Source organism: Bos mutus, chromosome 22 (genome assembly GCF_027580195.1).
Source record: "Bos mutus isolate GX-2022 chromosome 22, NWIPB_WYAK_1.1, whole genome shotgun sequence".
NCBI lineage: Eukaryota > Metazoa > Chordata > Mammalia > Artiodactyla > Bovidae > Bos > Bos mutus.
In genome coordinates, this window is record NC_091638.1 from 11,468,765 (window position 1) to 11,495,000 (window position 26,236).

At 45.4% G+C, this 26,236-nt stretch overlaps 1 protein-coding gene across 1 annotated transcript in view; it reads left to right on the forward strand.

Moving 5' to 3' along the window:
• ITGA9 (integrin subunit alpha 9) overlaps positions 1-24,986 on the forward strand; it is a 366,537-nt gene extending 341,551 nt beyond the window's left edge. The window contains 2 exon segments of the mRNA XM_070360514.1: positions 6,304-6,423; positions 20,419-24,986. Of these exon segments, the coding sequence (XP_070216615.1) occupies positions 6,304-6,423; positions 20,419-20,517 (219 nt within the window). The 3' untranslated portion in view covers positions 20,518-24,986.
• Positions 24,987-26,236: the final 1,250 nt, after the last annotated feature.

A 26,236-nucleotide genomic window follows, 5' to 3' on the forward strand; every position in this document is an offset into this window, starting at 1 on the left:
TTCGCTCCAACTGTGCTGTCTGCTGGCAGTTTCTCACCCCTGCTAAGCTGTCTCCTGCCATAGAGGTTTTTCACATGCTGTTCCTTTTTGGAATATTGTTCCTATCCCTCTTTGCCTAGCTAACTTCTGCTTATCCTTTAACTCTCAGCTCAGGCAGTCCCTCAGAAATTTCTTACTGACTGCCATGCTTATCTTAGAGTCTTTTCTAACCATGAACCTCTCCTTGGGGGCAGTTTCTAAATTATAATTTTGCATTTATGTGTCTAAACTGGCAAGTATTCTCTGTAAGCTGGAAGTTCCATGAGGGCAAAGACTGCCTGTTTTATTGATCTGAGGATCCCCACAGTGCCTGGTACATACTAGGTCCTATATATACTTTATATATATATAGGACATTGTTGAATGGATGGACAGACAGACAAATGGATGGATGGGATGGATGGATGGCCAGGATTCTCAAAAAAAAATGACATTTGCCGATTTATTCTTGAAGTAGAAAAAAGAAAAACACACTCAGAAACTCCAGCTTCAAATCTTTCCCTCTCTTTTGTTGCAGAGTGAATCATAGTCATACTTCATCTAATGTTATGGCAGAAAGGACATTGAATTTATTAGTTTGCACATTCATGAATCACATAATGGATCACTACCTTGGGCTAGGTGACAGGAGAACATGCATTCAAATCCTTGTTCTGTAAGAATTCAGTTTACTGGAGTCCATAGAAAGGAAGATACATCATTACGTTACAGAGTGAGGAGACTTAGAACTGGGATGATGAAGTGCTCCACAGTGGTTTCAAAACTAACCCTTGTGGAGGGTGGGTTCCCTTAAGTTGGTTCAGGGGCTAGGGTAAAAGGGACTGGCTTGGGAAGGGAGGCTGATCAGGCAGGACTCTTAACTGCCCACCTTCTTTAGATACAGAAAATCTCCACGTTTTTTCTGTTTTACAAATTGGGGTGCTATCTCAGGTTTTCTCTGTTAAGAAAGGTTGACAATTGTTGTTTCCAAAAGCTCAGAGAATGATTAATCCTGCTGAGAAAAGCAGAGTAAGTCAGTCTTCTTGGAACAGAAGATGTTGGAGCAGATCCTCTCCTTTTAATTTTTTTTTTTTTTAACTTGGCTTCCAGATGCTGAAACTCTTAAAAAATAGTTAAAGTAAGAAAAAGGAAAAAATAACCACGGTATTAAAAAACACCTATTTACTTTAAAAACTTCCTGCTTTTTCTGCAAAGCTTAAGTTTTATATATGTTAAATTGATAATGATTTTTTCATATAACTTTATGGCATGTATCATTTTTCCCATTTATTATCATGTTAGACTTGGGAGTCAGGCAAAAGATGATTTCATGTCCTTTCTACAGCATCCTGGAGTATTCTCTATCCCCTTTCTACTCAAAATGTGGTTCATCAGTATCACCAGTGAGTATAACCAAAATGTGGATTCTCAGGCCCCAATCCAGACCCATTCGTTCAGAATCTGCATTTTAAGTAGATTCCTCATGTGATTCTTACACAATTAAAATTTGAGAAAAGCACTGTTTTAACAGGTCTGCCTAACTCCCTAGTGGGAGCTTCCCAGGTAGCTCAGTGGTAAAGAATCTGCCTGCCTTTTTAAGGAATCTCCACACTGTTCTCCATAGTGGCTTTACTAGTTTGCATTCCCACCAACAGTGTAAGAGGGTTCCCTTTTCTCCACATCCTCTCCAGCATTTATTGCTTGTAGACTTTTGGATCGCAGCCATTCTGACTGGCGTGAAATGGTACCTCATTGTGGTTTTGATTTGCATTTCTCTGATAATGAGTGATGTTGAGCATCTTTTCATGTGTTTGTTAGCCATCTATCTGTCTTCTTTGGAGAAATGTCTGTTTAGTTCTTTGGCCCATTTTTTGATTGGGTCGTTTATTTTTCTGGATGAGCTGCAGGAGTTGCTTGTATATTTTTGAGATTAGTTGTCCCACTGCTGGGCATACACACCGAGGAAACCAGAATTGAAAGAGACACGTGTACCCCAGTGTTCATCACAGCACTGTTTATAATAGCCAGGACATGAAAGCAACCTAGATGTCCATCAGCAGATGAATGGATAAGAAAGCTGTAGTACATATACACGATGGAGTATTACTCAGCCATTAAAAAGAATACATTTGAATCAGTTCTAATGAGGTGGATGAAACTGGAGCCTATTATACAGAGTGAAGTAAACCAGAAAGAAAAACACCAATACAGTATACTAACGCATATATATGGAATTTAGAAAGATGGTAACGATAACTATGTATGCAAGATAGCAAAAGAGACACAGATGCATAGAACAGTCTTTTGGACTCTGTGGGAGAGGGAGAGGGTGTGATGATTTGGGAAAATGGCATTGAAACATGTATAATATCATATAAGAAATGGATCGCCAGTCCAGGTTCGATGCAGGATACAGGAAGCTTGGGGCTGGTGCACTGGGATAACCCAGAGGGATGGTATGGGGAGGGAGGTGGGAGGGGGGTTCAGGATTGGGAACACGTGTACACCCGTGGCGGATGCATGTTGATGTATGGCAAAACCAATACAATATTGTAAGTAATTAGCCTCTAAGTAAAATAAGTGAAGTCACTCAGTCGTGCCAACTCTTTGCAACCCCATGGACTGCAGCCTACTAGGCTCCTCTGTCCATGGGATTCTTCAGGCAAGAATACTGGAGTGGGTTGCCAAAGTAAAATAAATAAATTTAAACTAAAGAAGAAAAAAAAGAATCTGCCTGCCAACACAAGAGACACAGGTTTGATCCTTGGGTCAGGAAGATCCCCTGGAGAAGGAAATGGCAACCCACTCCAGTAATCTTGCCTGGAAAATCTCATGGACAGAGGAGCCTGGTAGGCTATAGTCCATGGGGTCAAAAAGAGTCAGACACGACTGAGCACACTCACATAACACATACTCTGAATTGTATATTCAGTATAAAGGGAAACCATCTATAGTATAAACTGAGAAGTGATGTGATGAGACCTGTGCTTTAGGAAAGCAACTCTAACAGCAAAGAGGCTCCTCCAAGGCTCCTGAAATAATACTGGTGAGAGAAGCTCAGGCTTGACCCTAAGCAATAACTGGGGATGGGAGCAGAGATATTTAAAGAGGCACCAGGGATGAGATTAGGAAACAACTATGTATAAAATAGATAAGCAGCACGGATATATTGTGCAGCACAAGTAATTATAGACATTATCTTTTAATAAGTTTTAATGGCATATCATTTGTAAAAATACTGAATCACCATGCTGTATACCTGAAACAAATGTAATATTTTAAATTGACTGTGCTTTCATTTTAAGAAATACCATGGACTAATTCAACACTTTTTCTTTTGATTAAAATAAAGGATTTTAGCAGGAACGTCCTGCTTATTAATGGTGGCAACCAACTGGACTGTCAGTGCTTCCTGCCTCTCTCTGTGGTCCATTCTGCTATTCCTTTGGCTTTTATCTAAGATGTGGCTTCTTAGAACTGCCGGCTGCTCAGACCCTCCCCCACAATGAGTTTATTAGAGTTGAGATGTGTAGGAACCAGCTCTGCCAAAGCATAAAGCACACGTCCAAGATGATGAACGGCATCACTAAAAATAATAAAAGATTAAGCACACATTCCAGGGAAGTGACAGGGCATTCTTGTGGAATTTGCCAGACTAAACTGTAGTGGATTCTCTCCACTGTCTCTGTATCCACAAAACCAGACCTCCAGAGTGGCTTTGCCGATACGGATTTTGGACACCGCCAGCAGGCAGCATCTCCGTGCAGCCACAGGGCTGATCCAAGGGGCGGGGCTTACAGCTGACCTCACGGAGCCCGCAGCCTGTCTCGGCAGTTCAACAAAAAAGTTCAGCAGCCTTTCACTATGCGCCCAGAGACCAGGAACCGTCTGAGACTATCCTGCTTCCCCATCGCACAGAGGAGGAAACTGGAAAGATGACCTTGGTTGCCCAAGGGCGCATCTCTTGGCTGCGGTGCCTCACCGTCCCCCTGTGCCTGATACCACGAGAGAGTCTGAGTACAGGAGATGATGTGATCCACAGCTTTTTAGAGGCAGTGACTCAAAGACATGAGTCTGTCTTTAAGCACAGGAATCTCTAATCTGAACCAAATAGAAAAGAGTAGGATTAAGATGACAGACTTTACAGTCCATTTCTATCCCACCTCCCCTCACCCCCATGTATTCTTTCTTCAGGGTTCCCCCATATCTGAAAATCTCTCTTTCACATTCAGTTCATGAAAATGCATTCAACTGCATACATAGGTTACTTACACTGTTCTCTATGTATACTGACTTCAATAAATCATTTTTTTTTTTAATTAAGAAGTGTGCCAACCATGCACAACCTCAAAAAAAAAAAAAAAAAAAAACCTTCCTGCCAGCACTGCTAGTGATACTGATGGGAGCACCCAGCACGTGTCGGGGTGGACTCTGCCAGGTGTGGTGTGTGCGTTAGCCCCTTGAATTCTCTGGGGAGGGGCTGTTCTACCCCTGTTTTACAGATGAGAGAACTGAGGCTCAGAGAGGTCAAGTACCTTGTCCAAGGGCACACAGCCAATGAGTATATGCTACAAAGAAACCTCATTTCCATTCCCCAAAGTGACCGCTATGTTCTGTAGGCTGTTTTCTTTGACTTGTCCCAACATAGAAAAGAATGGTTTCTCTTCTGCCTGATTTCCCTTGAGATAATATTTTGGATTCAGGATCTGTCTCATGGATGTCCTCTCCCCCAGCATACCCCCCCTTCCTATCCTGCCTGTAGGAAAGGAGACAGTGAGACAAAGAGGATTGCGTTTGGTCTCCTTTTCACCAAGGAGAAACAGTGAATGATTCATTTAGTTGACAGAGTGTCTTTAAAGAGCCACCATCAGCCACACACTCTATGATGTGCTAGTGACCAGCTTAGATTGGGCCTTCGAGGGTGGCTAGACCTGAGTTCAAATCTTGACTCCACTTGAGCTAAATGGCCCAGAGCAGGACGGTGCTTAATACCTCCTGGAGTGATTGTGTGGGTTAGACAGAGATTGCAAGGAAAGCACAGAGCCTACAAGAAATGTTAGAGAGAGGGAAGCCAGGCCCTAAATAGAGAGCATAAATGGTGCTAGGCTGTGTCAGCTCAGTCATGGGCCCCATCACCACTGAGGCTTGAGCAGGAGAGCAGGACCCCTGGGCTTCCTGCCAGGCAAAACATCAACTGGCTTCCAGGGTTGACCAAGGTTTAGGTAGGCTTCTCCAAGAAGGGGCTAGACATTCCAAGGACACGGACCAGGTTGGACAAAGCCCTGTGGCCGGGCCAGCCTGTCTGCCAAGGGAGACAACGGCTGCCCAGAGTGGAGATTTCCGTCTCTTCAGCAAAGAGCAGCTTGAATGAGACTGTAGGGTGTTAGGAGGATTGGCCGCAGAGGACACAATGGATGCTTTGAATTATGCAAAAACAAACTCCACTGGGACCAGTGGGGCAAAAACAGAGCCAAGGGATGCAGTCAGTGTTGAGCTGATACATGTTAAACAATGGCAGGAGGCTGTGGGAGCCCTGATTCGTGCGTCAGTTTCAGTGGTGTAAATACTCTCATGACGGAGCATTTCAGAATACCACCGTAATGTCCTTAGATGTGGAGCTGGCAAGAGAGGCACACCATTGGCATCACTGGAATGAGCCAGCACAGCACCGTGGTTAATAAAAGCTGGAACAGCTTGCCTCACCGCGACATGGGTTCTGAAGACCCTATGGCTCCCTTTGGGGACCAGGGCTTAGCTCCTCAAGTGAATGCCTTCCGTGTCCTAAGCATCACCATGTGACCCAAAGCAGACTGTGCCTAGCCCTTGAGATCTACAGTCTCCTAGGGAAACTGGCATTAATCCAGTAATTACAGTAAGTTACACAGTGCGCTGAACACTCAGAAGTCCTGTCTTATCTGGAGGGCACACCCATGTCCTTTGTTTTTAAAACCCATAATAAAACAGAGACTGTTATTGTCTTTTCTGAATCAAGAACATAGTACCTCGTCAAAGTTTTTTGCCACGCTTACATTCACTTCGTGGTATTTAAATCAAGATTGTTGTCTTTACAAGCCCTTCAAGAATTGAGACTTCAAGTGCCTTTTCAGATCCTAGTGAAAAACCCATCAGAATACAACCAGGAAAGCATTCAACAGGTCCGTTTTATAGCAACAGCAGTCTGGACACATCTCTCCGGTTCAGCCTCAATGTCAAGCCCAGGTTGGACCCCCTCGTGCGGTGGGTGCTTCTTTTGGGGGACCAGCTGACTCTTGCTTTGCCTCCCAGGTGGTCTTCGAGGCGTTGCACAATCTGGAGCCGCGAGGCTACGTTGTGGGGTGGATCATTGCCATCAGCTTGCTGGTGGGAATCCTCATCTTCCTGCTCCTGGCCGTGCTGCTCTGGAAGGTGAGTGGAGATCGTGGGTCCCCAGGCAGTCTCCATCCGGACGCCCAGCTCTCCTGCCTTGCTGGGGTAGAGCTCCTCGAAAGAGGTTTCATGTTGGAACTTCCTTCCTGGAGCAAGGTCCCCTCCAGGCAGTGAATGGAGTCTTGACTCCTCATGAGGTCATTCACACCTGAGGACTGGCGCACTTCAGAAAGAACCCCAGAATTTCACCCTCTTCTTCTTGGGGCTTCCCTAGCAGAGTTGCCACCAGTCCTAACACAATATGGTGGAAGCCTCACTCCAAACCAGAAGCTTGGTGAGTAACAGCTGGGACTGGGATGTGGATGGTTGGCTTGTTTACTTGTCATAAACATAAGAAAGGAAGCTACAGAGTCACTCTCTGTTCTTCTCCCATGTGGAATATGGGAAAGATTTCCACCCAGAGGACTCTACTAATGGAAATAGGCTATGTGTCCAGAGTGCTGCCCAGGTGGCTCCATCAGAAGTTCTCCCAACCCCATGGGGGTTCATTTGTAGGTGCCCCAGGTGGCAGACTTTCCCTGCCTCCTTCAACAGGGAGCACCTGCTCATCCTTCACGTCTTGCTTCTTGTCACTTTCTCCAGAAAGAGGGGTGTTCTCACCCTCAAGTCTAGGACAGTTTCTTTGCTCTGCACTTTGCTCTCAGAGACCTGGGGTCCTTGACTTCAGAGCCTCTGTATTCATCAGTAATGGTTTCAGAGTCATCATCTGAGGAAGGCCTGCCCCTTCCACTGGAAGGTAATGTGCCAGCTGAGTGGGGTCCTGTCTCTTCTTGTTTCAACGGAGTTCCCAGCTCCTAGAGGAGCACAGGGACTGCAACTGGAACTTCCTGACACCAAGTTCCTGCTTTTCTAGTGTTCTGGGTTTCAGAGGCAAGTGGAGACAGCCTTTTACATGATTTTGGATGGATGCTTTAAACTAAAATGATTAGTTTCTTTGGGATTCCAAAATAACTTGTATTTCTTGATCAATCATAGAAATATATCAGTAAGAAAAAAAGTTGTCAAGTACTCAGGCGCTCTTAGCCTTTTGACCTTTTTCTCTACATAATAGAGACCAGGCATTCTCGTAGCACCTACTTATTTTAGTGTATTAAGTTATCTGGTAAAATACCTAATATGTTTCAAGTGCAGGACGTCTAAAGTGAAAGCAATAGATTCAATTATCAATCTGAAAATATATATACTTCAGAGTATCTAAGAAGCCTAGAAACAGGAAAAATAGTGTCTTGTGGTACATTTTTTCAGATTGACATTTGGACTGATTGCTTTAAATTCAGAGATTCTTCACCTAAAAAGTGTTTCAGGCTTGAAGAAAGATACATTGAACATATCACTTGAAAGTAAGTTTACCTCGGGTTCCCATGCTTTGAAGGCACCCCATATACTGTTTCATAGCCTAGCTTTCTCTGAACACAGAGTTGTGAACATCTTTCCCTGTTTTTATAAACTTGTGTCCAGTGCTGTCCTTGGGCTGCAGTTGTCGGCAGGTCCCCATCCTCAGATGTTGGGCTTCAGGTGGTTCCTGGCTTCACACTTCTTGTAACTGCACCAGTGGATATGCTTAGAGCCAAATATTTGCACAAATCTTTTATTATGTTCTTAAAAGGAAACTTTAAAAACAGAATTACTGAGTCAGAAGAAATACGCATTTTAAGCCTTTTATTACATGTTGCCAATTGCCCTCTTTAAAGGTTACACACGCAGTGTATCAAAAGTGCCTATTTTCCCGTATGTTTGCCAGGAGCGGATATTACCTTTTTGAAAAAAAAACCTGTCCATTTGTTGTTTGTTTAATCTGCGTGGCCAGATAGATTCTTAATTCTCCCTTTTCTCCAACTCCAACTCCTTCCTGCCAAGGCGTCTGGTCTGTGGGTAGAGAACAAAGCCAGCTCAGTGCTTGAGATCTGAAGACAACAAGGGCTTTGGTTGTGTGTGTGTGTGTGTGTGTGTGTGTGAGAGAGAGAGAGAGAGAGACTTCCTCTGTCTTTGTACGAGCATTTTATTTATTCATTTTTAAAAATTATATCACACTGTTGCTTTAATTTGTATTCCAAAAATTTCAAGTAAGTTTAGACATCTTTTTTATATCTTTGTATTTTACTTGCTTTTCTCTCTCTCACTCTCTTTTTTTTTTTTTTTTGGTTACTTTTTGACCACAAACTGTGGCATGTGGGATTTTGGTTCCCCAACAGGGATCTAACCTGCGCCCCCTATATTATAAAAGTGCAGTCTTAACCACTAGACTGCCAGTGAAGTCCCTGTACGGACGTTTCAGAAGAGAGGAAACACTGTCCTCCATGGCTGGGTGCATGGGCCCAGACAGGGACATGGAGTGGGGAGTGTGTGGTTGTGCCCACCCCCTCCTGTGATGGGAAGGCCCTCCCTCTGGCCCCCACTTTGCTGCTTAAGAGCACCCTCTGTCCTGAGCACACGCTCCCACCTCCTTCCAGCTGTCATCTGCTTCGCTTTGTTTCTGTTGTGTTTGTTTAAAGGATGTAGTTGCAGGAGAGGGTGTCATGGGATGGCCAGCACCCTGAGGTCACCCAGTTGTGTGTGATTCAAAGAGCCCAGGTCCAAGAAGGCAGATAGCACTCTCTGCCTTGGACTAGCCATGAAGTGGTGGCAGTCAAGGGGCCTTCACCAGACAAGGTCACCATTAAGTGGGGGTGGGAGGAAGGGTCTAGAACAGTTCTGAGGAAGCTGGCAAGTGACGACGTGTAGGTCAAACAGCTTTGCTCACCGTCCAAGAGCAGTATTTGATTTCAACTCATATTTATTGAATACTTGCTTTGAACCAAACACTGGGCTAGGTGCCTGCATGCCGCAGTGATTGTGACTTGCCTTGAATGCGTCTCCATCGAGCATACAGACTGTAAATGCAGTTGAGGGTGGTGAGTGCTGGGTAATGAGTGTTCTGGAAACTGTGAAGAACACCATTAATTCCCCTGTCCCCACTCCAGGGGAATGAAAAGGCAGAAGAGTGCAGCACGGTAGATGAGGGCGCAGGCTTTGCAGGCTGACAGCTGTGAACTGGAACCCTGGCTCTTGCCCTTGCCAGCCGTGTGACCTTGGGAGAGCTGCTTACCCTCTCTGATCCTCAGCTTCCTCCTCTGTAAAACAGAGACCCTAATATCCAGCTCGAGGTATAGAAGTAACTTAGACCAAATGCTTAGCACTTAATACTTAGCACTTAATAGAAGCCCCCGGTTATAGTCAGAGGACATTTCCCAAATGAGGTATCATTCAAGTCTGACCTTGGATTCAGTTTGAGTTTTCCAGGCGGGGAAGGACAGATGGATATTCCATGTAGAGAGGAGAGAGATCTGGGGACAGGGTTGGGGTGAGCACAGTCACCGTAGAAATGGCTGGGCGACTGGACTCCGCCAGGCCCCTTCCCTCCCCGTGTAGACTCAGGGCCCTTCCAGCAGACTGTGCTGACATTTTATGTGGAGGCTCTGCTCTGGGAGAGCATAGTGAGAGCTGCCAGTTCTCTGAAAGGCTGGCCCAGAACTGGGAAGGCATCATCCTACTGTACTCTGTCGAAGCAGCCACATGCCACCCTAGAGTCAAGGGGCAGGAAATAGACCCTGCCTCCCAAGGGGGAAAGCAGCAAAGGGTTAGTGGTATCTTTTGTCTATCATATGCATGCTGTTCCGAAAAGTGGGTAAAACCTTAATCTTTTCTTTAAAACTTACTATGACAAAGGACAATTCACCTAACTGGAAGTTTTGCTGTTTTAAAGTAGATGAAGCCTCATTTCTCTTCCGGTATCATAGATAAAACTGTGATTGTACTCCTTAGAAGGAAAAAGAAGTAAAGCTCGGTGCAAGGTTCATGAACACACTTGCCGTTCAGAGTGGGTTGTCTGTTTAGGCAAAGTGACAGTGCAGTAAGGAGCTTGGCAGAGGCGTTCTTTAAGAAAAATATTTTTCTCTTAAAGCACTAACTAAATGTAATGACTTTATAGGACACTGACAAGGGTAAATGAAATGTAGGATTATTGTGAAGACCTATGTAATGAAGCAGGGCAAAGGCTAACAGAGTTCTGCCAAGAGAAAGCACTGGTCATAACAAACACCCTCTTTCAACAACACAAGAGAAGACTCTACACATGGACATCACCAGATGGCCAACACCGAAATCAGATTGATTATATCCTTTGCAGCCAAAGATGGAGAAGCTCTATACAGTCAGCAAAAACAAGACCAGGAGCGGACTATGGCTCAGATCATGAACTCCTTATTGCCAAATTCAGACTTAAATTGAAGAAAGTAGGGAAAACCACTAGACCATTCAGGTATGACCTAAATCAAATCCCTTATGATTACACAGTGGAAGTGAGAAATAGATGTAAGGGCCTAGATCTGATAGACAGAGTGCCTGATGAACTATGGACGGAGGTTCGTGACATTGTTTAGGAAACAGGGAGCAAGACCACCGCCAAGAAAAAGAAATGCAAAAAAGCAAAATGGCTGTCTGGGGAGGCCTTACAAATAGCTGTGAAAAGAAGAGAAGCAAAAAGCGAAGGAGAAAAGGAAAGATATACGTATTTGAATGCAGAGTTCCCAAGAAGAGCAAGGAGAGATAAGAAAGCCTTCCTCGGCGATCAATGCAAAGAAATAGAGGAAAACAACAGAATGGGAAAGACTAGAGATCTCTTCAAGAAAATGAGATATACCAAAGGAACATTTCATGCAAAGATGGGCTCAATAAAGAACAGAAATGGTATGGACCTAAGAGAAGCAGAAGATATTAAGAAGAGGTGGCAAGAATACACAGAAGAACTGTAAAAAAAAGATCTTGACAACCCAGATAATCACAGAGGTGTGATCACTGACCTAGAGCCAGACATCCTGGAATGTGAAGTCAAATGGGCCTTAGGAAGCATCTCTACGAACAAAGCTAGTAGAGGTGATGGAATTCCAGTTGAGCTATTTCAAATCCTAAAAGATGATGCTGTGAAAGTGCTGCACTCAATATGCCAGCAAATTTGGAAAACTCAGCAGTGGCCACAGGACTGGAAAAGGTCAGTTTTCTTTCTAGTCCCAAAGAAAGGCAATGCCAAAGAATGCTCAAACTACCACATAATTGCACTCATCTCACACGCTAGTAAAGTAATGCTCAAAATTCTCCAAGCCAGGCTTCAGTAATATGTGAACCGTGAACTTCATGATGTTCAAGCTGGTTTTAGAAAAGGCAGAGGAACCAGAGATGATTCGCTGGATCATCGAAAAAGCAAGAGAGTTCCAGAAAAACATCTATTTCTGCTTTATTGACTATGCCAAAGCCTTTGACTGTGTGGATCACAATAAGCTATGGAAAATTCTGAAAAAGATGGGAATACCAGACCACCTGACCTGCCTCTTGAGAAACCTGTATACAGGTCAGGAAGCAACAGTTAGAACTGGACATGGAACAACAGACTGGTTCCAAATAGGGAAAGGAGTATGTCAAGGCTGTATATTGTCACCCTGCTTATTTAACTTCTATGCAGAGTACATCATGAGAAACGCTGGGCTGGAGGAATCACAAGCTGGAATTAAGATTGCTGGGAGAAATATCAATAACCTCAGATATGCAGATGACACCACCCTTATGGCAGAAAATGAAGAAGAACAAACGAGCCTCTTGATGAAAGTGAAAGAGAAGAGTGAAAAAGTTGGCTTAAAGCTCAGCATTCAGAAAACAAAGATCATGGCATCTGGTCCCATCACTTCATGGCAAATAGATGGGGAAACAGTGGACACAGTGGCTGACTTTATTTTTCTGGGCTCCAAAATCACTGCAGATGGTGATTGCAGCCATGAAATTAAAAGATACTTACTCCTTGGAAGGAAAATTATGACCAACCTAGGCAGCATATTCAAAGGCAGAGACATTACTTTGCCAACAAAGGTCCATCTAGTCAAGGCTATGGTTTTTCCAGTCGTCATGTATGAATGTGAGAGTTGGACTATAAAGAAAGCTGAGCACCAAAGAATTGATGCTTTTGAACTGAGGTGTTGGAGAAGACTCTTGAGAGTCCCTTGGACTGCAAGGAGATCCAACCAGTCCATCCCAAAGGAGATCAGTCCTGGGTGTTCTTTGGCGGGACTGATGTTGAAGCTGAAACTCCAATACTTTGGCCAACTGATGCGGAGAGCTGACTCATTTGAAAAGACCCTGATGCTAGAAAAGATTGAGGGCCGGAGGAGAAGGGGACGACAGAGCATGAAATGGTTGGATGGCATCACCAACACAATGGACATGGATTTGGGTGGACTCCGAGAATTGGTGATGGACAGGGAGACCTGGATTGCTGCAGTTCATGGGGTTGCAAAGAGTCGGACACGACTGAGCGACTGAACTGAAACTGAAATATATTCCTAAAACTTCAACTACAGACCTCTTTTTTAAAATTTATTTTCTTGTAGTGCAGCTAATTTACAATGTTTACAGTTATTTACAGTGACTTACAATTTGCATTTCTGCCATACAGTAAAGTGATTCATTTATTTATGTATACATATACTTTTTCATATTCTTTTCCATTATGGTTTATCACAGGATCTTGAGTATAGTTCCCTGTGATATACAGTAGGACCTTGTTGTTTATCCATCCTCTGTATAATAGTTTACATCTACTAATCCCAAACTCCCAGTCCGTCCTTCCCCCATCCCCCCTCCCCTTGGCAACAAGAAGTCTATTCTCTATCTCTTTGAGTGAACTACAGATCTCTTGTCAACTTGGATTTCTATGTCTATAACCTAAGAAAAATTCATTGTGTATAGAGATCTAATATTACATTGACCATCCAGAAATCTGTTGACTAATGGACCTAATATTTGGGTTAGATGGGAGGGCTAAATGATTCTGGCTTATTACCATATTTCACATATCATTCCCTCCAGTCCTCTCAAGGAGAGAGTCACCTAGTTGTCACTGTGAACCAGGAAACACTTCACTGGGACCTTTAAAGGCAAATGAGCAATATTCAAGTCCTCTTCCCTTTCTCGAGTGACATCTCTTAAAGTTCCCTTTGCTGTAGCTCCTGACACTGCTGCATATGGTTGCTTGCCAGTGCCTTGAGTTCATGAGCCCCAAATATTGTTCCCCAAAATGTACGCGGATGGTGACTTGGTACTGGAAGTGTACAAGGCAGCTGGCCCGGTGTGGATGGACTTTTTATGCCACACAGGCCTACAGGTCGGCATGCTCTATACTTGCGAGCTGGCCAGTGCCTTCACTCAGCAAACAGTATTGGATCCCTGCTAGGTAGCCAGCTCAGGATGAAATGACAGAGGTAATAAGTAACAGAGCCCTCTCTCTATCTTGAAGAGTCTGGGAAAAGCAGTTAAGTGACCAGAGATGGTGACCGAGCCCAGCATGAGCAGCACTGGGCCAGGTAAAGAGCCTGTGCCACCAGCTCCTGGCTCCGCCTACAGGTCACCATGGTGCCACCAACATACCCATCATCGCCTGTTTGTCTGAAACAGAAGCCCCTTCTAGGGTCAGCAAATGCCTTCTTCAGAGCCGAACTCCAGGCTCCCTGCCTCGTGCTCGCCCCCTTCTCTGCCTCTGGGCCTTCTGGAAGGCTGGCCGCTGGCATGTCAGGCACTCTCTCCTGCTCGGCAGCGGCAGATCCTGGCTCTGACACAAAATCCACAACAAGGGGCCCCCAGCTAACCAGATCCTTCTTCAAATTCTGAAATGGATCCTAATCAGCTTTCCCAGAGCCAGGCTGTTAGCAGACATTGGGAGCCATAATTTAAACTTTCTGTGCGAGGATTACAGTAGCCTGCCAAACCACCATGCAGGAAGAAAACTTTGAAATAGGAAACTCTTTTAGGGGAGAAAAATTCAAATGAGTCCCCTCTCCTTTCCTTTGGCTCCCGATTGGTTTTGAAATGGCCTGGCCCTGGGGCCTCTTCAAGACAGTCATAAAGGCCTGTTTATAGGAGGAAGTTTCATTGTTGTTCAGATGGTATATGGGACTTGCACCTTTAAGGAGTGCCTTCAGTTCATCAAGCCAGCCTTTGAGTCAAGTGGTGAGAGAGTAGAGATGCTGGGATGTTTTTACTTCAAGAGGAAAAGCCTCATTGAGGGCCCCAGTCTTCTCTCTCCTCTTCTGCCTGCTCCCTTGTACAATTCGCCAAAACAAACAGGCCACCACTCAGTGAAGGAGAAAACTGCATCCTTCTCTACTGCTTCCAACCCAGGAACCGTTCCCCTCCCTCCTCTTGGCCCCTTTTGCCAATGAGATGCCCTGGAGCAAAGGGCAGTGCCATTGCCTGGTCAGAACCATGGCCAGCCTCTTCCCAAAAGGCCCAGGACCTGCCAGCTTTGTCTGCTCTCAGGTGTTGTAGAGCTGGGCCGTGCAGCGGGTTTGCCACCCTCTTCAGAAAGACCAACTCGAACCCTCCGTCAGCCGAACCTGTTCTCAGAGCCTGCTGCTCTGGAGCTGGCTTTGGGTGCCTGGTTTTCACTTGAGACCATTGCTGCAAACTTCAAGCAGAAGCACTTAGAAAAAGAAATCTGTGAAAAGGCTCAGAGGCTGTGTAGGTTTGGCAGCCCCTCCGGAAGTCATTGGGGGGTTATCACCTTCCCTCCAGCTGGACTAGGAGAGCCCTTCCTTGCTTCTCCTGCAGAGAAAGAAAATGCACAGGCACACACACACACACACCCCCTTTGCACTGTCTCAATTGAAACCATGTGCCAGAGACACTCGGTGGAGACTTATTTATGTTTGGAAGTAAATATTGGATTGATGTTGCACTGTTGACATCTCGAGACAGAGACGTGCTATGTAAACAGTCAAGGAACTTGAAAGGGCTGATAAACATGAGGCTCTGAGTTAGTCCAAAGAAGGAGTATGTCTGAGGCCCTTAGAATAGCTCCCCAGGAGGCATCCCGAAGGCCAGGGAGGAGTAGGTGGAGGGTTTCCCTGAAGACCAAGCACCATGGGGTTGTTCAGCTGTCCCTCACTCACCCCAGACTGGGCTGGGAAGGAGTAACCTGATGCTGCAAGCTGTGGACCCCAGAACCCAGTGATTCTCACTTCTTCCTTGGCCCCAGGCCTCTCACAGCGTCTTCCTAATTAGGGCTATTCAAGGGGAAACCGGCTGTTTCCCTAGGAATTTTCTGGCAGGTTTTTGATACACGTTTGCATCAGAAAGTTGTGTGAATCTGTCAGAAGGTCTGAGGGAGCCGCCCTGTGGTACTACAGGCCCCCTCTGGAGCAACACAGACAAGAAGCCAGAAAAGCCCCTGCTCCCTCAGCTTCCAGCGGAGCCAAGTTTGGCTGGAGTCTCTCTTCCTGTAGAGTTTCCATGAGTGTTTCCTCTGCTACAGACAAATCAATTATAAACAGAATCTTTTGCCCCTCAAGTGCAAAGCAAGCCCTTGAAGGTTCCAGGAAAAGTGTAGGAAAACGCAGACTCCACTGGCTTGGCATTGAATGAGGGGCTACTTAGGGTCTGGTTTAACTCATCATGGTTCATTTCCCAGCACCCTCAGCATGGGCCCAACTGGCCCTGAAAATCTAAGTTTGTCCAGAATCTCTTCAAGATTTTCCCCAAAGTAACCATGAGCACTAGTAGGGGTGAAAGTGAAGGCCTGCTGCAGGGGAGAAGTGTCTTTAAAGTCTTGATTTATCTTTGTGTTTAAGAGTTTTAGACTTCTTTATACTTTATAATATATCCATACTTTAATATAAAAATTCAAAATTTAATGTTCCCGAAAGCTCTTTGTGAAAAATTGATACCGGGTAAGGACTTTGTGCCCTGAGCCTTCTGTGTGTGAGGGCTGGGTACACAGCTGTGTGCTTCACAAGCTGCAGCGCTGAGTTTGCTTTGGGAACCAACATAAAAAGCCTTCGTTATGTTTCAGGGCTGGAAGAGCTCTGAGAATGCCATCCGTCTCTTGGGCAGAGACAAAGACACTGGGGCTTAGATGGAGATGACCTGCTCTGGGGTCCCAGCATGAGCAGTAATCAGAACTCCAGGCTCCCCATGCACTACCTCTCCTGTCCAGCCCTTCTGAGTCGGTCCTTTGGCACTGGGCAGGCCTGGCATGTCACAGTTGTTTGGGGGACCATGGCTTGGTAAACTCAGAGCCTAAGCTTTGGGCTGTCTATCAAAAGCCAAAATCAGGCTGTAAACCACAGCATGAAGGTGACGGTCTCTTCTTCTGAAATGGAGTTCGTTTGATCACATAAGAAACGTTAGTCTGACGGATCCAGCTCTGGACTATACGGTACCTTGGTGCATGCGTGCGTGCTGAGTCGCTTCAGTCATGTCCGACTCTTTGTAGCCCTATGGGTGTAGCCCACCAGGTTTCTCCGTCCGTGGGATTCTCTAGGCAAGAATACTAGAGTGGGTTGCCATGCCCTCCTCCAAAGGGTCTTCCCATCCCAGGGATCAAACTCGTGTCTGCGTGCGTTGTCTGCGTTGCAGGCAGATTCTTTATCCACTAAGCCACCTGGGAAGCCCGTGGCACCCTGGTGCAAATGAGTAAACAGCACCCTGTCCTCCAGAAGCTTTACTTCCATCTGTCAGAAAATTCAGAAAACCTGATTTTGTTAGAAAAAGACACTTGACTGCCATCTGCTGGAAAGTAGTAATAAATTTCACGTCTCTGATAGCTGTGACATGAGTGGTACCCCCTGACGACTTACATGCAGTGCACAGCCTGAGCAACTGTACCAGCACTCCCTAGTCATCAGAGTGGACCGTGTTTTACGAAATTGTCTTTGGGCTCCAGAGAAAAAGGACAAACATCAGTGGCAGCTCCAGCCTTCCATCTAAGAGACTACGCACAGGTTGTGTTGGGAACAGGGCTCTGGAGACCTGCTGCACTGGAGTAGGGTGGAGAGTTTGCAAGACTGTTTCTAAGAGAAGCTTTACAGTTAACTGCCAGTGGGTGCAGAGTTTTCAAGACTAATAGTGACTGCACTCCACTTGAGAAAAAATAATTCCTACAGGATATGACGCCGTCACTTTGTTGGTAACAAGTGTGGCACACATAAACTTGAACTCAGAAGAGCCACCTGCGAGAGTCAGTGCAGACGCTCTAAATCCTCGCTAGACTGCACACTCTGCATCAAAGCCACGTGCCAGCATAACAGCTATGAGGAAGCGTGCCGACTTTTTGTCCCCTTTAGAGGAACAAGACAAGTCTGTTCAGCAGGACTGGACACAGTGATGCTCTTTCCATCTGGAACCCTGTCAGCTGCCCCCCTGCCACTCTTCCCATGAGTGTTGATCCATTCATTCATAAATCAGACAAAAATATGGAATTCTGTATCAGTTAACTCCTGCTGTGTAACAAACCGAAGTTTAGGAGCTAAAAAAACCACCACCATCTACATAGCTCACAATTCTGTGGGTTACACTGAGCTTGACAAAGCAGTCCTCCCATCTTTGTGGGGCTCACACCCCACAGCTTCAGGCAGCTGGGTGCTGTCTGGTTCAGGAGGACCTCAGCTGGGTGGACTCGTCTTTCAGCAGCAAGACCAAACTCGTTCATATGGAAGCCAGGCAGGGATCTGAGAAAGCAAGCGGGAGTGTGCATGGCTGAAGTGTGGAACGGACAGGGCATCACTTCCCTTGTATTCAGTCATCAAAACAAGTCACAGTGCAGATTTGGGAAGCAAAAAATAGCCTCAGTCTCCTGATAGTGTTTGTTGCAGAGCCACGGTACAGGGCATTTTTACATTTATCATTGACACTAAGTAGAAGTGAGATGCTAAGCTCTGAAGATAAAAAGCACAAATCCTTAGGAATCCTAAATGTGGAAGATAATAAGAGAGGAGAAGACAGTTAAAGGTCTGCTTGATTGGTGCCATGGTGGAGATATGTTACATCTTTGGAGTTAAAGTGAGTAACCTAAGATCACTGAAACATCATGCTATCTGCAGGCAGAATCCTGTGCTAAAAAATCTTATTTTGATGTAACATCCAGCCTTCTTTCTACCATTATGTTCTCCTCAGTTCAGAAAGTGTGCATGACATACTTGCTCTGTTAACCACATCTTTCTCTTTCAAGAATGAGATATCAAGCAGTAACTTCTTGATAGACATTTCCACAAAGTCTTTGGTTGCTTTGCTGGCCTCCTGTGGGTATGCTTAGAGGACGGCAACAACAATCTTTTTCTGATTCTCCAGAACATTCAGGCCAAGCCTCCTTTCTACATTCCCTTGTAGAAGGAAGAAGGTGGTAGAGATTTGAGGAGAGAAAAGTGTATGTATGAGGGTGTCAGGAAGTGGGGTTCTGACAGATGTGGTCTGATGCTGGGAAGATAAGGGAACTCAATATCTGTCTGCAGAATGGACCTTGAGGATCAAAACTCAGCACACAGGACCCTTGCCAGCTGTTCTGTGGAAGCTTCCACTCCCTCCTGGCCATCAGTCTGCACCACTTTGCCGGCTGCTCTCTAAAAGGGAGCTCTCAGGACTTCCTTGGCCATGCGGGTGGAGGTGACCGGTGCTGTCTTGGCAGCTCGCTTAACAGTCTTCATCTTCAGCAGGGCCATAAGCCTCTTTCAAGGGGTAAGAGGAAGATGCAGGGAGTCAGTGGATGCTGGGTTCACAGTCAAGAAGTGTGAAGACAGATGCACAAAGGAGTTAGATGTGCTCGCGAGCCTGGGTTTGCTTAGCAGTTTGTTGAGGGCAAGTTTGGTGCATACATCCCCCACTGGCAGCAGACTGCGGAGCTCACTGGTCTCAAAGGTCTTCAGATATGACTGTGAGGGTTATGTGCCAGTGACAGCGTGGTACCAAAACCTGCAGAGCAGCCTCCCCGCAGTGAGCCAGGAGTGCATGTCTGTTTCACTTCCCCTGTTCAAGGAGATCAAAGTGGGGATTTGGGGCAGTTATTTATTTGGAAGACAATCTCAGGAAACACAGACGCGGGACCAGGAGAGGGAGAGGGCAGGGAAGGAAGCTAATAAAGGATGTTATCAAGCTGGTTACCCCTGCAGGCAACTTCCGTGGAGCACATACTCAGGGTTTCGCACCCAAGGAGAGAGGGAGCTGGGGTATTTGTACACCCACTCCCAGACGTCTGACCTCAGAAACAGAGGCCACTAACACTGGGGAGCACAGCATAAGAGATGCCGGGTATTCCTGAGCGTGGGGCAAAGGTCAGCTTTGGACGACAAAAGGTTGCTTTTCTGTGGCAACAGTGCCTACACTGTCGGTGCGAGAACTGGAAATCCGTCTTACCACATATGAAAAGCCATACATTAGAAGGAAAGATCTTTTCAGAATTAAGCGAAGGAAACTACCATCACGGTTCAGGAGGAGTTGCCAGTTCTAGGGAGATACACAGTGCCAGCTGTGTGCACAGCAGCTCACTAGGGTCACAGATTTGAGAGAAGGATCTAGAAGACAGCAAGGTAGGATGCAGACCTGAAGACACTTTTAAATGCCTACTTTATGACAGCAGTATTGATCAAATTGTTCCACAATGGCTAGTATCTCACAGGATATTAACAGATTTATCAAAAGTTAAATAAGCTTGAGAAATAGCAAGTCCTTGACTTTCTCAATCCTTTCCTAAAAGGGTTAATTTGATCCTGTACTGTTCTCCTGTACATCACAAATCTCTTAAAGAATACATCCCCAAACTCCACTTAAAAAAAAAAAAGAATACATTGTCTCCAAATTTATTTGACCACGGAACCTCTTGACTACCAAACAACCTATCAATAGCTCAATAACTAGTGTTCCCCAGCACAGTGTTTGGGAAACACTCCACCAGAAGTGCATTGCAAGGAACAAACAGCTTATCATAAGAAAGCCTGGGGGAGTCCATGCATTTTGAAGAGTGGCTCCATGTAACATTTCTTCTAAATCAGCCTAGTCTGAGGAGTTTTCCAGGCCTTCCCAGCACTGTAAGTAGATCATGCCTCCTCCCAGGCCAGGCAGCTTTGGAACCAAAACAGTTGATTCTCCAGCACGTCTAACCCAGCCTCTCCTCTTTCTGCCTTTCAGATGGGCTTCTTTCGCAGAAGGTACAAAGAAATTATTGAAGCTGAGAAGAACCGGAAAGAGAATGAAGACAGTTGGGACTGGGTCCAGAAAAACCAGTGACCCGCTACCCCACCCCGTGACGTGGCCCAGTCGTTCGCCTGTCGTCCCGATCTTTGTATCTTCCATATTTGGAAGAAAGAATCTTCTCCAGATTTTTCGGAGGCCCCACGATGCTGTTCTTGTCCTCATTCTCTCAAGCCCAGGTGGCAACCTGAGGCAGCCACTTCGGCCAGGTCGCCTGACTGGAACCACCACCACCTCCTTTTCCAGTTGAACTCCGAACTTTGGAAAGCCGGCTGCAGAGCTGGGGGATATTTATGGATGCAACAAGTGTGGTCAACCCTCAGGGGAAAACTGTTAACCTAAAAGTATTTTTATAAATATAAGCCTTTTATACTGATTATGTCTTTATATTTGTATCGATGTTTTATTATTTCTATTAAATGATTATATAGTTCACTCAAGCACTGATATCTGGCCTGAAATCTTGGAAATACATGTACATTCATACAAATGTTAAAGGAAAAAAGATCTTATTGTACTTTGGAATGGAACTTGCCGTTAAAAAAAGGACTTGCAGATGAAATCATCTGAAGAAACCTCGTGTGAAGAATCCATCAAGCAGGCGGTGCTATATATCAACTGCAGTTGGGGTTGACCGCGAAGACATTTCACGTCTTTGTTGCCTGGAGTCAAGTGTGAAGTCATGTGCTAAAGAACCAAGAGTGTTTTTTCATCTGTACCTTTCATTGGAAGATTCCCAGCAGGAATTTGGATGGAAAAACCTGATTCCTGCGGCCTGCTCTGCATCACCTTATAGAGCAGGCATTCCACCCTCCTTTCACTTGGATTAAGACATGAAAGATTGGAGCAATGCCAGTTGGTTATCTGGTAAACCTCAGAATGGTATCTCATCCTGGACAAAGTGCATCAGAGTCCACACACCACCAGGACTAAATCAGTGGCCGTCAGGCAGAGACTTGTGTCTGAATGCTGTGATATGTTGCCTTTTCACGGTAATTTGAGTCAGAGGTCTCCATTGTCCCCAGCACTCTTGCTGTCCCAGCTAATGGTAATTGCAGAGTCCTTCCCGGAGATGACCATTCAACCTGTCTTTTTTAAAAAATTGTATCTTAGGTGGGATTCTTAAGAAGTGGACCCTGAGACAAGGATTTTCACACAGTAACTTATGAAGGAAGTTTCCCCAGGGCACACCAGTAAAGACATGAGGGAAGCAGGACAGGAAAGGGGAGGAGGCCACGTAAGGAAGTCACTTCAGGGCACATATAAACATGTTTTCACTTCATGCCAGCAAAAGAGCCCCCATAGCTCAGGAGCAGTCCTCAAAAAGAGAGCTGCACCCCAAGCTGGGAGGCACACAGAAACGATGTAAAGGGCTCTGGGCACAGCGCTGACGTCATCACTTCCCCTGCGGAGCTGAAGGCCGAGTATGGCCTTCACCGTGCAAGCTCTCTGTTTGACCGTGTTAGTCACCAGATGCACAGTGCTATCCAGGTTTGAGTGCGGTGTGATTCTCTGAAAGGCAAGGAGAGGGTGGAGGTAGCGTGTTGAGCGCTGCACCTGGCCTGGGGTGAACACTCAGTAACGGGGAGCAGCCCTGGCTGCTGTTGCCGCTGCTGGAAAGCCATCTGGTATGAAGGAAGATGTGTCTAAGAACAGGGTCTGACAGAGTCCTCAGAGACTTATCACAGCCTGCTCAAGCCGCAGGCACAAACAGACGGCATCAGATGCGAATGAAACAAGAAACAAGACCATCTCTCTCCTAGGGCCTTGTTGACTGGAGGCTAACATGTAAGGGGCCTGTGAGTGTTGTTGAAAAGACACAGAACTCAACTGCAGGGGAGACAGGTTTTTCTATACACATACTTGGCCTGTCCTTGCAAAGATACCTAAAGTTTTGGCAAATCATGAGAGTGCTGGGCGCTTGCGAACCTGGCATGGAGCACGCGTGTCTTTGGTTTTTTTGCAGTTGACTCTGATACAGGCAGATGCGGAATGCATCATGCTTCCCTTCCCAGTGACCATGGGAGTAGACAGAAGCCAGAGGGTCAAGGGTATGAACTAGGCTGGTCTTAGAAGGAAGTTAAAGATAGAGCCTCTCACTGAGGGGTGGAGGCCCTGAGGTAACAACGGGCAGATGCAGGCAAAGGAACCAGCTCTCCCTGAGAGTTCAGCTAGGACGGATGTGTACGGACCCCAGCTGTGCCTGAGGCACTGTGCTGAGTGCTGCTGGCTCCCCTCGGAATACCAGCGCACACTTTGCCCGGGGGAGACAGATCTTCCCACAGCAGAGCCTAGAGCATGGATTCCTTTACGAAACCTCATTTGCAGCTCTCCTTGGACATTCTCTTGCTTGTTTCATGGTGTCCTTTAATAAATCATTTAGGACTTCCCTGGTGGCTCAGCGGGTAAAGAATCTGCCTGCAATGCAGGAGACCTCGGCTTGATCCCTGGGTTGGGAAGATCTGGAGAAGGGAACGTCTAACCCACTCCAGTATTCTGGCCTGGAGAATTCCATGGACTGTATAGTACATGGGGTTGCAAAGAGTCAGACACGACTGAATGACTTTCACTTTGACCTTTTGGGATTCTTAGGTGGTAGACCTGGACAACTCCATCCGCAACTTTGACTAAATGCAGTAATGGGCGCTCACCAGCCTCCTGCAAGGAGTGCAGATGCACTGGTGAGAGTGTCACAGGATAGCTGGCAGGCCCACAGTTCTGCAGCCTCAATGGGGAAAGGGCAGACTCCATAACCAGTGTCAGAGCTAGGATCCATGTGCTTCTGAATGGTAGACACTCAGGTGTGAGCACATACCCTGGAGGTTACTAAGACTAGATAGGGCAGTTTTTAAGAAAACCATGCTTGGCATCTGCTGGAGCAAATACTGGCAGCCAGTTTGGGGCAGGGGGTACCTCTACTTATTTCCTGATGCTTAGTAGCAGGCAGGCTGCAGGGAGTGGAGAGCTGACCAGTTATCACAGACAGAGAAAGGGAAGTCTAGCAGATTGTCAGGGCTCTCAGCTTGGCCAGTTCACCAGCTCCATCCAATTCAGAAGCCATCTGTAGGCTCTTGAGGAAAGCAGACAGAATGGGTTGGTGTGTCTTTGATCCTTCTCCAGAAGGTTCTTTTAAGATTCCACAGCGCCTTCCCATTTCCATCTTTCCTGCCTCTGTGGGTTCGCTGTGGAACACTATCTGGTATTCTCTTGCACAGCATTGTCAGCTTCAGCTTTTGACTGTGTGTTCACTAGGGTTGTCATCAACTCTCACAAGGATTGAGATACTTTTTAAATATGAAAAAAGGACCCTTGTAGAAATTGAGAGAATGCCCCCTTTTCAAGAATGATTCACTTATGCTCAGTTTACATGGACTAAGGAGTTTGGAACACCCCCTAAGTGAGCCTTGAACCCATCACAAAGAGGCCTTGACGTTCAGGAATGAAGGGACACTGGCAGGAGCGAGTGGGTCCAGTGGTTTTATGGTGACTGACAGGCATGTGTCCAGAATCATTTGCTACTGAGGTCACTGAGGCATTGTCAGTCAATTCTTCAGAAAAATTCCATCAACATCACTAAGCCCTCAGCATTCTGAAGTTGGTTAAGCTTTGTAGAAAATCCAGTAGAAAGTTCTCCTTTACCAAGTCATATGTAGCCTTCAGCCCTGGAGCCAGAGGCAAGGAGATTCCAAACAAAACCAGCAAGCCTCCTAGAAACATCTGGGACTCGTTTTTGTTGTGAACATGTAGCAGATCCCTTGGGTGGTTGATATGGGTGCTGATACACAAACTGTGGAACCATAGCAGTCATTTTAGAAAGCTTATTCTACTTTTATTTTTGGGTAAGTCATCATGGCAGGGGAATGCAGTTGTGCATGGGTTACATGTAAAGCTACACCTGATTCAGACTTCCAAATGTAGAGGTAGAATAAAGGATTGGCATTTGGGGGAAATGGCCCTTTAGCAGATTAAAGGCAGAAAACCCCTGTCCCTTAGAAACGTTCCAAGTATGCAGCGTTTTAGTCCATGAATTGTTTAGCTATGTAGAGCAAGAAGATACACAGCGGAGAATGTGTTTTCAAGCAAAGAATGGCTGAAGTGGCAGTAGGGTCAAAATGAATCTTCTAGAATGTCTTCTGATTTTCAGCATGTGAGGGGGGATAATGACCAAATATCCTATGTGATGCAGTGCTTTATAGCACAATGATCTAGGTTTCAGCCTGTGTTAAGGTTTTTTTCCCAAATTGTAATGTGTGACTGGCAGAGTGAGTTTAAAAGCTTTAAGAGTGATTAATTGCATGGCAGGCACCCACGCTAGTTCACTTCCAGAACTTGACTGATGATGCATCCATGTTTCTGTTGAGGAATTTTTGTGGGAGGGATGTTCCTCTTCACAAAGTCACATGTATTCAAGTCTATGCAGTCACTTCTAATTCACTTGCACTGTTTGGGAAATGCAGGTTTACAAAAATACATGTTTGGAATAAAAAAAAAATGGCTGCAAATGATTCAGGAGTTCAGTCTGTAATTTCTTTTGCTAATTTCTTTTGCCTTTTTAGGTTATTGAAGATGGGGTTTCAATGTAATACCGCATGAACATTTAAAGAGCCTGTGCAGGTCCATCTAATTAATTGCACATAAAGAACACACTCTATGTGGTGGAACTGTCCCTGATCTTTGACCTTCCTTCCATGGTCCTCACCTTCTCTGTGCGTCACTCAGCCACCCAGGGCAACACCTGGAACCTTGGCCTTAGGATTTTGTTGTTGTTCTGTCACTCGGTCATGTCTAACTCTTTGTGACCCCATGGATTATGGCATGCTTGGCTTCCCTGTCCTTCACCATCTCCTGGAGTTTGCTCAAACTCTTGTCCATTCAGTTGGTGATGCCATCCAACCATCTCGTCCTCTGTCGCCCCCTTCTCCTCCTGCCCTCAGTCTTTCCCAGCATCAGGGTCTTTTCCAATGAGCCAGCTCTTAGGTCTTAGGATGGATGGTCTTAGGATGAATGTGACCAAATTGAATGGGACAGGTTCCTAACTGTTGTTAGTAGACTGAGTCCTCCTATATCTACCAGTTAGCAAGCATTTTCCCAGGAGCCTTTGGGTAGCATCCTGACACATTTACAAACATCGTGTTCTCTTAAATTTTTAATCTTCTCCATCTGTCTAGTTATCTTCCTGTTCTTATCTCAAATGGTGTTCATTTGTGTGTTTTTCTCTTTTTTCCCTAGAAGAGGCCAACAAAGATCTATTTTAATGATCTTTTCAAAAATAAGTCTTGATAAATCTTTGGCTATACCAGTGAAATCTACTGGGTTTTCCTTTCTATTTCATTAATTACTGCTTTATACTTATTAAGATTTATTTTATTGCCCCATGGTTAAAAATCATACACACACACCACAATATAGAAGAGGGTCTGAAAAGATACATACCAAGGGGTTAAAAATTGTTGTCTTTAGGTAGATGGGATTGTCAGTGGTTTTGCTTTGCATTTTGTTTTTACTTGTCTGAAATTTCATTTTCTATAGTGAGCATATAACAATGAAACATATACAAATTATTTTTAAAATAATTACATCTGAGAGAGTATGAATTGCTAAGCCAAAAGAGATCTCAAATGCTAAGTCTTGAAAGAAAGAGATTTGTTTACAGCAAAGATCACTGATGATCCCGACACACTTAGGACAATGGTCTAGTGAGAAATTCCAACCAAACTTTTTAACTCTGAATGCTTTCTGACTTAACAAGACCAGT